The sequence below is a fragment of the Oncorhynchus kisutch genome, linkage group LG30, assembly GCF_002021735.2.
Source record: "Oncorhynchus kisutch isolate 150728-3 linkage group LG30, Okis_V2, whole genome shotgun sequence".
Classification (NCBI taxonomy): Eukaryota; Metazoa; Chordata; class Actinopteri; order Salmoniformes; family Salmonidae; genus Oncorhynchus; species Oncorhynchus kisutch.
The window spans coordinates 4,280,732-4,293,130 of NC_034203.2; the positions used below are offsets into that span (position 1 = coordinate 4,280,732).

The 12,399-nt window shown below is 42.1% G+C and overlaps 1 protein-coding gene across 4 annotated transcripts in view; it reads right to left on the reverse strand.

Annotated features, from left to right (window-relative positions):
* The window catches only part of dnaaf11 (dynein axonemal assembly factor 11), a 67,231-nt gene that overhangs the window by 24,051 nt on the left and 30,781 nt on the right, over window positions 1–12,399 (reverse strand). For 3 of the 4 annotated variants that reach the window (XM_020466400.2, XM_020466399.2, XM_020466401.2), the window contains 4 exons: window positions 10,970–11,035; window positions 10,784–10,853; window positions 8,137–8,232; window positions 2,125–2,204 (listed from right to left, as the gene is read on the reverse strand). In XM_020466400.2, the coding sequence (XP_020321989.1) occupies window positions 2,125–2,204; window positions 8,137–8,232; window positions 10,784–10,853; window positions 10,970–11,035 (312 nt within the window). The remainder of the gene's footprint in view (window positions 1–2,124; window positions 2,205–8,136; window positions 8,233–10,783; window positions 10,854–10,969; window positions 11,036–12,399) is intronic. The other variant, XM_020466402.2, reaches the window with a different exon arrangement.

The following is a 12,399-nucleotide window of genomic DNA, read 5'->3' on the forward strand; positions in this document are numbered from 1 at the left end:
ATTAGAAAAGTCCAAGGCGTGCAAACACCGCCCAAACACTTTCAAACACTTCAAATAGTATTTGTACCCAGGTCTGGACAGCTCCTGTGTCAGTTTTCCAAACCGGCATCCAAACTTCAACCCTTTGGGAGAAATAAAACTGTCCTTGGACCAGAGCTTAGGGGCAATTTCGAACCACTCTGTATAAAGTGTATAAAGTATAAAGCCTACCCTTATGACAGGCTAACCTGGTCAAGGTAACCTGTGCCTGTAGGAAATGCACTCATTAATATGAAGCCCAGGGCTCTGTTAAAAAGTACTGCACTATATAGGGAATGTCGTGCCATTTGGAAAGTAATATGGTGCCATTTGGTTGGCGCACCCCCTTGGGTTGTGCCGTGGCGGAGATCTTTGTGGGCTATACTCGGCCTTGTCTCAGGATGGTAAGTTGGTGGTTGAAGATATCCCTCTAGTGGTGTGGGGGCTGTGCTTTGACAAAGTGGGTGGGGTTATATCCTCCTGTTTGGCCCTGTCCGGAGGTGTCATCGGATGGGGCCACAGTGTCTTGGCCATGTTCTGTTATAATCTCCACCCGGGACAGCCAGAAGAGGACTGGCCACCCCACATAGCCTGGTTCCTCTCTAGGTTTCTTCCTAGGTTTTGGCCTTTCTAGGGAGTTTTTCCTAGCCACTGTGCTTCTACACCTGCATTGCTTGCTGTTTGGGGGTTTAGGCTGGGTTTCTGTACAGCACTTTGAGATATCAGCTGATGTACGAAGGGCTATATAAATACATTTGATTTGATTTCATCTTAACAGTGCCTCAGGCGAAGCTTTGTGGGTGTTTAATATACAGCTAGCTTACATCAGCTTACTGCCTGTTCACCCCGCTATCATCCAGAAGGCGAGGTCAGTACAGGTGCATCAAAGCTGGGACCGAGAGACTGAAAAACAGCTTCTATCTCAAGGCCATCATTAAACAGCCACCACTAACATTGAGTGGCTGCTGCCAACACACTGACTCAACTCCAGCCACTTTAATAATGGGAATTGATGGGAATTGATGTAAAATATATCACTAGCCACTTTAAACAATGCTACCTAATATAATGTTTACATACCCTACATTATTCATCTCATATGTATACGTATATACTGTACTCTATATCATCTACTGCATCCTTATGTAATACATGTATCACTAGCCACTTTAACTATGCCACTTTGTTTACATACTCATCTCATATGTGCATATACTGCACTCAATACCATCTACTGTATCTTGCCTATGCCGCTCTGTACCATCACTCATTCATATATCTTTATGTACATATTCTTTATCCCCTTACACTTGTGTCTATAAGGTAGTAGTTTTGGAATTGTTAGCTAGATTACTTGTTGGTTATTACTGCATTGTCGGAACTAGAAGCACAAGCATTTCGCTACACTCGCATTAACATCTGCTAACCATGTGTATGTGACAAATAAAATTTGATTTGATTTGATCAACAAGGGGGACAATGGCACCATATTCCTTATATAACTACTTTGGACCATAATCCAATGGGCTCTGGTCAAACGTAGTGCAACATAAAGAGAATAGGGTGCCATTTAGGACACAGTAAATGTGGAAGATTGAGAACCATAACACTAGCAGATGTGTGCATTCTAAATGCGGGGTGAAGACAGTGGTCATGAAAAGTATGCTTACTTTTAGCATAGCATTGCTGGATTGTTTGGTGCTTATTCAATACCAGAGTAGTGGGAATTTGAGTCAATGCTTTGGCAAGGTCAGTCTTTATATCAGCTACTTCACATCCAATGGATTAACCCTGTAAATTCTTCCCCTTATGGGATTTTTTGCTCTCACTTTGCAGTATTTGCACAAAAAGCCACCTACACTTACTAATCAAAAAATTATATTTGAATACATATGCCATTTAACAGACACTTTTATACAAAGCAACCTAACAGTAGCAGATGGCAAGCCCCATGCTCTACCAACTGAGCTACACAGGACCATAGTGTACACTGTTACAAGTTTAAACAATGGTATTTATTAATTACCCTGGCATAATGTCACCTTTAAAGGGTAACATCTGGCATTAAAACAAAGGAAGATCATCTAAATAAATGGGAGTGATTACCTTGTCTTCTCTTCAGGTGTGTTGCTGCTTTGAGAAACTTTGGGAGGATGAGGGGTTGTCATTTTGATTTCACCCTGAGCCTACAAAAATATGTATTTCCATCAGAACATATCATAGATGCAGAAATCGTGGTTGACTTCTGCAAATAAGGGCAGAGTTTCCCAAAAACATTAAGACCCTCTTCAGCGTTAAGGTCATTGTTCGTTCATTGCTTACCAATGGACTTCAAATTATTTTAGTGCTAAAGATGATCTTTGGGATACTCACCTCTTATTTGCAGAAGATCCTTTGCTAATTCCATTGATACTGGTGAAAGACTACATTGTGATCTGTCCTCTAGCTTTGTATAGTGCAAGTTAACTGTATGGGGATTTATAGAAAGGGAGAGATGCTCAACAACAACAACACCTGCTCTCTTTATTTGGATGTAATTTAATCAAGATCCTAATCTCAACAATGCAGAACAAGTTGTTTTTACTGAAAAAGGTCAGTGCTTTTCAAAGACCTTAAGTCCATTTACAATGCATGTTCTCTTAAGGTGATATATTAACTTATATTAGTCTCTATCTGGCCTCCCGAGTGGCTGTGTCGTAGCAGGCCGCAAACGGGAGACCCATGAGGCAGCGCACAATTGGCCCAGCGTCGTCCGGGCTGTCCTTGTCCCATCGTGCTCTAGCGACTCCTTGTGGCGGGCCGGGCGCATGCACGCCGACTACTGTCGCCAGCTGTACGGTGTTTCCTCCGACACATTGGTGCGGCTGGCTTCAGGGTTCAGCAAGCAGTGTGTCCAAAGAGTGGGTCGTGTTTCGGGGGAAGCATGGCATTTGACCTTCATCTCTCCCGAGTCCGTCCGGGAGTTGCTGTGATGGGACAAGACTAACTACCAATTGGATATCACGAAATTGGGGAGAAAAAAAATAAAAAAAATAAACATAAGATCAATCATAGAATAATTTTTAAAAATCTACCTTAAAAAGGTCCTCATGTAGCTGTCTGAACTGCTTCAGATGGACCAATTCATTCAATTTCAGTGAATTCTGTGGACAATTCCACAAGCAAAGTGCAAAACAGCTAAAGGCTGATTTACCCAACTCTGTCGAGATCAAAAGTATCTCTAGAGTTAACTGAGATTGTGTCTGATTGCTAGTATCTCTGTAGGTTACCAGAGAAGTGAGGTACGCTGGTAGTTTACACAAGAGGGCTTTGGACAAAAAGAATGCAATGCATCAATCTGCGAGACTTGCGATGTGTGCTGAACCCATCACCCGTAATGAAGCATAATGCATTATGATATACAGCATCCAGTGGCTTCAATACAATGGCAGCTGCATTCATAAATTATATCACCGCAGTCTATAATCTGAATAAATTGCGACAATGATTTGTGTCGGGATTTCTTATAAGCTTCCGGATTAGTGTCCACTCCTTGAAAGAGGCAGTTCTAGCCTTCAGCTCAGCGCAGATGTTGCCTGTAATATGGCTTCTGGTTGGAATTTTAACACACCAGTTAAAAGTTTGGACACACCTACTCATTCAAGGGTTTTTCTTTATTATTATTATTTCCTACATTGTATAATAATAGTGAAGACATCAACACTATGAAATAACACATATGGAATCATGTAGTAACCAAAAAAGTGTTCAACAAATCAAAATACATTATAGATTTGAGATTCTTCAAATTAGCCACCCTTTGCCTTGACAGCTTTGCACACTCTTGGCATTTCAATTAACAGGTGTGCCTTGTTAAATGTTAATTTGTAGAATGTATTTCCTTCATAATGCATTTCAGCCAATCAGTTGTGTTGTGACAAGGTAGGTCTTGAGTAGAACCTTCCTTAATATTATAGATAGTGCATCATCTATTGTTAAGAAAGACACACACTACCCTTCTGTCATGCCGATGCAAAGAAACACCAGCTAGATGTACAGTGCATTCAGAAAGTATTCATAACCTTTGAACTTTTCCACATTTTGTTACGTTACAGCCTTATTCTAAAATGGATTAAAACGTTTTTCCCCCTCATCAATCTACACACAATACCCAATAGTTACAAAGCAAAAACAGTAGTTTTTTTGCAAATAAAAATAAATAAACTGAAATCACATTTATATAAGTATTTAGACACTTTACTCAGTACCTACTTGAAGCACCTTTGGCAGCGATTACAGCCTCAAGTCTTCTTGGGTATGATGCTACAAGCTTCGCACACCTGTATTTGGGGAGTTTTTCCCAATTCTTCTCTGCAGATCCTCTCAAGGTCTGTCAGGTTGGACGGGGAGCGTTGCTGCGCAGATATTTTGAGGTCTCTCCAGAGATGTTCGATCGGGTTCAAGTCCGAGCTCTGGTTGGGCCACTCAAGGACATTCAGAGACTTGTCCCGAAGCCACTCCTGTGTTGCCTTGGCTGTGTGCTTAGGGTCATTGTCCTGTTGGAACGTGAACCTTCACCCCAGTCTGAGGTCCTGAGTGATCTGGAGCAGTTTTTCATCAAGGATCTCTCAGTACATTGCTCGGTTCATCTTTCAAACCTGACGAGTCTCCCAGTCCCTGCCGCTGAAAAACATCCCTAAAGTATGATGCTGGCACCACCATGCTTCACCATAGGGATGGTGCTAGGTTTCCTCCAGACGTGACGCTTAGCATTCAGGCCAAAGAGTTCAATCTTGGTTTTATCAGACAAGAGAATCTTGTTTCTCATGGTCTGATAGTCCTTTAGGTGCGGCTGTCATGTGCATTTTACTGGGGAGTGGCTTCCGTCTCTACACTCTACCATAAAGGCCTGATAGGTGGAGTTCTGCAGAGATGGTTGTCCTTTATGAAGGTTCTCCCTTCTCCACAGAGGAGCTCTGGAGCTCTGTCAGAGTGCCCATCGGGTTCTTGGTCACCTCCCTGACCAAGGCCCTTCTCCTCGAATTGCTCAACTAGTAAGAGTCTTGTTGGTTCCAAACGTATTCCTTTTAAGAATGATGGAGTGTTCTTGGAGACCTTCAATGCTGCAGACATTTTTTGGTACCCTTCCCCAGATCTGTGCTTCGACAAAATCCTGTCGCGTAGTTCTACGGAAAATTCCTTCGACCTCATAGCTTGATTTTTGCTCTGACATGCACTGTCAACTGCGGGACTTTATATAGACAGGTGTGTGCCTTTCCAAATCATGTCCAATCAACTGAATTTACCGCAGTTGGACTCTAATCAAGTTGTAGAAACATCTCAAGGATGATCAATGGAAACAGGGATGCACCTGAGCTCAATTTCGAGTCACATAGCAAAGGGTCTGAATACTTATGTAAATAAGGTATTTCTGTTTTTTATTTCTAAAACATTTGCAAAAAAATCTAAAAACCTGTTTTCACTTTGTCATTATGAGGGGAAAACAATTATGTAATCCACTTTAGAATAAGGCTGTGGAAAAAGTCAAGGGGTCTGAATACTTTCCAAATGCACTGTACATGATAGTTGGAAAATTCACTCAAATGTATTTTACCTTTATTTAACTAGGCAAGTCAGTTAAGAACAAATTCTTATTTTCAATGACTGTCTAGGAACAGGGGGTTCAGGGGCAGAACGACAGATTGTCAGCTCGGGGGTTTGAACTTGCAACCTTCCGGTTACTAGTCCAACTCTCTAACCACTAGGCTACCCTGCCGCTACCCGGAAGCTGGTGTATGTTTCAAACTAACCACGACACACGAGGGTGATGGATGTCTATCAGTTAAGGGTATCTATCTTTGTATCAATATGCACTCTCATTTAACTCCTGCACATATTCATGCATAAAACATGAATTGAAGTAACTGTATAAGGAATTTAAAAATCTCCATGTGGATGCATTGGGTTCAAATTGAGGTTAATGCCACTTCACATTTGAGGTGTAAGTGATTAAAATGCTGGGTTATTAATACACATGCTGTTTCCAAAGAGATTACTTCATCAGTGTACTGTATCTCTTAAATAAAGTGGGGAGAATAAGTATTTGATAACCTGCAAAATCGTCAGTGTTTCCTACTTACAAAGCATGTAGAGGTCTGTATTTTTTATCATAGGTACACTTCAACTGTGAGAATCTAAAACAAAAATCCAGAAAATCACATTGTATGATTTTTAAGTAATTAATTTGCATTTTATTGCATGACATAAGTATTTGATCACCTACCAACCAGTAAGAATTACGTCTCTCACAGACCTGTTCGTTTTTCTTTAAGAAGCCCTCCTGTTCTCCACTCATTACCTGTATTAACTGCACCTGTTTGAACTCGTTACCTGTATAAAAGACACCTGTCCACACACTCAATCAAACAGCCTTCAAACTCTCCACACTGGCCAAGACCAGGGAGCTGTGTGAGGACATCATGGATAAAATTGTAGACCTGCACAAGGCTGGGATGGGCTACAGGACAATAGGCAAGCAGCTTGGTGAGAAGGCAACAACTTTTGGCGCAATTATTAGAAAATGGAAGAAGTTCAAGATGACGGTCAATCACCCTCGGTCTTGGACTTCATGCAAGATCTCACCTCGTGGGGCATCAATGATCACGAGGAAGGTGAGGGATCAGCCCAGAAATACACGGCAGGACCTGGTCAATGACCTGAAGAGAGCTGGGACCACAGTCTCAAAGAAAACCATTAGTAACACACTACGCCGTCATGGATTAAAATCCTGCAGCGCACGCAAGGTCCCTCTGCTCAAGCCAGCGCATGCCCAGAACCGTCTGAAGTTTGCGAATGACCATCTGGATGATCCAGAGGAGGAATGGGAGAAGGTCATGTGGTCTGATGAGACAAAAATAGAGCCTTTTGGTCTAAACTCCACTCGCTGTGTTTGGAGGAAGAAGAAGGATGAGTACAACCCCAAGAACAACATCCCAACCGTGAAGCATGGAGGTGGAAACATCATTCTTTGGGGATGCTTTTCTGGAAAGGGGACAGGACGACTGCACCGTATTGAGGGGAGGATGAATGGGGCCATGAATCGCAAGATCTTGGCCAACAACCTCCTTCCCTCAGTAAGAGCATTGAAGATGGGTCGTGGCTGGGTCTTCCAGCATGACAACGACCCGAAACACACAGCCAGGGCAACTAAGGAGTGGCTCCGTAAGAAGCATCTCAAGGTCTAGAGTGGAGGGAGCTGAAGGTTTGTTTTGCCCAGCGACAGCCCCGAAACCTGAAGGATCTGGAGAAGGTCTGTATGGAGGAGTGGGCCAAAATCCCTGCTGCAGTGTGTGCAAACTTGGTCAAGAACTACAGGAAACGTATGATCTCTGTAATTGCAAACAAAGGTTTCTGTACCAAATATTAAGTTCTGCTTTTCTGATGTATCAAATACTTATGTCATGCAATAAAATGTATGATTTTTAAGTAATTAATTTGCAATGTGATTTTCTTGATTTTTGTTTTAGATTCCATCTCTCACAGTTGAAGTGTACCTATGATAAAAATTACAGACCTCTACATGCTTTGTAAGTGGGAAAACATGCAAAATCGGCAGTGTATCAAATACTTGTTCTCCCCACTGTATATTATAGTATCATGCACACATACGAGGAATACAGAACCTACTTTTGGCATTGTGAGGACCAGAATAAGTTTGACTACATACTTTAGGCATTGTGAGGAGCAGGATAGGTGTGACGACATTAATTTTTTTACCCTTATTTTACCAGGTAAATTGACTGAGAACACATTCTCATTTAAAGAAACAACATGGGGAATAGTTACAGGGGAGAGGAGGGGGAAGGAATGAGCCAATTGTAAACTGGGGATGATTAGGTGGCCATGATGGTATCAAGGCCAGATTGGGAATGTAGCCAGGACACCGGGGTTAACACCCCTACTCTTACAATGAGTGTCATGGGATCTTTAGTGACCACAGAGTCAGGACACTTGTTTAATGTCCCATCCGAAAGACAGCACCCTACTGTACATACCTTTAGCTTTGTGAGGACCAGGATAGGTTTTACTACATACCCTTGGCAATGTGAGGACCAGGATAGGTTTTACTACATACAGTACCTTTGGCATTGTGAGGACCAAGTGGCCGGTGATTTGGGACCTCTTCGCTGTCGAGCTGTCAGGCCTCACTTCTGCGGGCAGCACCAGCTGAAAAATCTGTGGTGTAAATTATTCACAAGTTTAATTACTAAGATTAATGCCCTGTTCCAACACCGACAAAGTTACAGTATGTCAAATGACTTTAATCATTAGTGGGGCTTTTTATAGAGTTGGAAAGGTTTGCTGAATATCTCACTGTGCAACACTTGAATTCATCAATCACTCCTAATTCCACCAAAACTAGACCACATAGAAAAAAACTTTCTAACTTAAAACTCGAGTCCATGTAACAGACAGAGAGTAACAGGTCGTCAAAATGTAAAGTGGACTTGATATACACACCCCGAATGACTCTTCAGATACATTTCCTCCGATCCTTAAATTTGTAAATTTTAATAACAGATTTTAAAGGCCTCCGTCATTCCGTGATGTGATGTGTCATCGGATAAATCCCCTGGGGTCCAATCAGACCAACAATACTTGGCATAAAACATTGATCCATAAATAGGCTAACAGCTTGAAGTGCACCTGAGCTGGAGAGCAAGAACCCCAAACTCAGGAAAACTGCCAACATTTCATCACCCTCATTTGTATCCTCCAAGATTTAACAAAAACAAAATTACAGTCCTGGAATTTATTGATCACCAAACAGCTGTTTAATCAGGCTTAAAGTTCACTCTGGCCTGGTTGCGTGAGATTGTCTGACTGCACCTCTCCGAATGTGCTGAAAGCAATTATGACCATGACCGGACACAAAGATAAACATTCACTCCCTGTGATGGCACACTAGATGTCAGTCCGATGTATGGCAAAAATGGCAGTTCGCTAACTAATGTTGGATGGATGATGTTTCTAAAAACGTAAAAGTTCATAGGCAGAAAATGACCTCACGCTGAGGTGCCATAACTTACTTTCCTCTTAAAGGTGCACTACTTAATCTCTATTTCCACCCACAGTGAGGCACGTAAAATTTAAAAAGGAGGGTAGTTTGTGGCAAATGTAACAGCCGCTGAGTTACACTGTGGCTGTTTTAGTGGCGGTTACCACAATATTCAAATAACTCAGTGGCATTTACATTTGCCAAAGCCGACCCATTTGTTTACAATCAGACTCTTTAGGGCCTCACTGCACCTTTAAAAGTTTGCAGTGCTCTAATCAGATACTGGGTCATACAAAATGAGTGCCTTTTGCATCCCTTTAATATTTTAAGTAGAAATTGTACACCAATATTGAATATTAAAAGTCTGTTATATTAAATCAAGTGCCCTGTAATATAGGGACTTCATGGACAATTCAATAAATCTGATGTTTTATATGAATAATGGCTTGATAAAGTGCCAAAATGTAGCATTTTGACATGTCCGTCCATGCACCCTCTATGACTTCTAGGAAGATTTTAACCCACTTAATCCCAACATTTCTCCAAGTTTCAACATGTGCTCTCTGATAGAATGTTAATTATTATGAACTTAATGATGTGCTCTATCTGATAGAATGTTAATTAGATGAAATCAAAGATTTTTGGGTGGAACGACCCTACTGACCATAGTTGAACAAATGTTTGGAGATCCAATATCTTCCGAACGCATTGATTTGCGGTTCCTTTCATCATCATTTTAGTGGCATGTTTAACATTTTGATGAATGAACTAATCACGCATTTGTGATTTAGTGTGATTGTGTCGTACAAGCATGAGGTAACGAGAGACCAGAATGACACTGGAGGGACTTCAGACGTGTTTTTACACTTCTAGAATTAAGAGAGTGAGGGGAAAAAAAGCCTGTTGCATCTCACAAATGTACCGCCTGCGAAAAATACTGCCAGGCTGCCATAACTCAGAGTGTAATCGCAGCACTGGAACGGCTGCCTGCAGTTTGCCTGGCGACTTTCCCACTGTTACCCAATGCAGCGTGTAGGAGGACTAGCTGTTGGAATCGTAGGTGCCCATCAACACTCTTTGTAAAAAGTGCGAATTCTACCCTGCATATTTCCGTGTGCTTCCACTAAAAGAGCATGCGTTGTTATGCCACATATGTAAACATATGACATGAAGATGCGCTAAGCAACACAGTCTGTGGAACGGCAAATGAAGAACAACAGCCTATGATATTGCAGCAAAGAAAATAAAAGGGGAATAGCCTTGACATACACAGATTGGTGAGGAAGAACGGAGCAGTTTAGAAAGTATTTAGGTCAATTGAACTACGATACTAAATCCTTATCTGTGACATACATTTGTCATTTGAAAAGTGTATCAATAGTCATGTTAGATGGGCCACAGGTCGATCCCCCAGTTCACCTCTTCACCATTCATCCCTTTCAACAGTCTCCCCATCTCAAATCCTGTCAATAGGCCCTTTCACTTGATTTATGCAAGCCACAGTGCTTGCTGGGTTCGCTCTCACTCCGTTGAAAGACAATGGCTTGCCCTGCACAAAGTCATTCTTGCACGAGTCATGTGAATGTGCCTTACGCCTGTACAACAATGAAATAGTAAAGGACAGCAGAATTCCATTCTCCTAAAAACATCTTCATGATAAACAGAAGTTAGCTAGCTGATTACAACTCAGACTTTGCAACATACAATATCCAACATGTGAGGGAGTACCTTTCCTTTGACAGTCACTCGGGCGTACGTTGGTTGAACATCAACATCCATCAGGGAAGTGTCCATATGCCTGCATACAAAACCGTGGGAAAAGGAATTCCATTTTGACACGGGGATACTGTATATAAGGTAAGTCTATTTGGACATGAAAATTGTTCATGTTTTGTTTCAAACAATTATACCAACCTGTAGACTTCCAGATCCAAGACAATGGTGTTATTGTCCCCATCTTCTGTGAGATTGAAATCCAGCCTATGGATCATATTATTATTAGATAGACCATTGATGTATTACTTACCAAAGTGACCCGTGTGGGCCAAGTCACAAACATCTCTTTGAAACAAATGCCACTACACCATGTTATCTGATCTGCATTGGTCTCAATGCTTAGACCAAATGTTACTGTACATGCTGCTGACCCATCAGTGTGGAACTCATATCACTCATCATGAAGACTCAGGTCAACTCAAGTACATATACAAACTCCAGAGCACTCTGATCCAGTAAGGAGACAATTACAAATCTTTATTAACTTGGTATATCCTTATCTCAGCAACCCAAAACCAAATCTCGCCTGAGTGCTGGTCTCCAACCAGCTTTCAATTTGGTTTTAGGGGGAGAGGTTGAGATGTTTGGCCTAGTGTGGGTGGCGGAACCAAGGGGGATACTCTTTGGCAGCAGACCAAAGTCCACAAACCCTCCCCTCTGAATGCCTCCAAGTCTATGGGTCAAATAAACCCTTCCCCTTCCAAAATGTTAAAGATGCCAGGTGTAGGTGCACCCACACAGATTGTGATTAAGTGGTAAGACCAGAGACATACACTTTATTAAGTACAGCCATCTAGTACTGAGTTGGACCCCCCTTTGCCTCCAGAAGAGCCTGAATTCTCAGGGGCATGGAAACGTTACTCAATTGGTGTTGCCGGAAAACTTTCCCCCATACCATTACACCACCACCACCAGCCTGTACCGTTGACATCAGGTAGGAAGGGGGATTTAGCTGATAGGAGAGGAAGCCGGTGTGGTTGTTTGCTGCAATAGCCCATCCGTGACAAGGACCGACGAGTTGTGTGTTCCGAGATGCCGTTCTGCACACCACTGTTGTACTGTGACATTATTTGCCTGTTTGTGGCCCGCCCATTAGCTTGCCATTCTCCTTGGACCTCTCATTAACGAGCTGTTATCGCCCACAGGACTGCCGCTGACTGGATGTATCTTGTTTGATGCACCATTCTCGATAAAGCCCAGGAGGCTGGCCGTTCTGAGATACTGGAACCGGCGAGCCTGGCACCGACGATCATACCACACTCGAAGTCGCTTAGGTAACTCATTTTTCCCATTCTAACGTTCATTTAAACAGTAACTGAATGCCTTGCTGCCTATCTGCCTGCTTTATTTGGCAAGCTACGGCCACGTGACTCACTGTCTGTAGGCGTAAACCATTTTTGTGAACAGGGTGGTGGACCTAATAAACTGGCCACTGAGTGAATAATATGCATGGATCTGAATAATATACCTGGATCTACCACCCACATTACCATAAACTACACTGCCCATCTCACAACATCATACCATAGCTAAATGTATAAAGATAAATTAGAAATAAAATCAGCTAT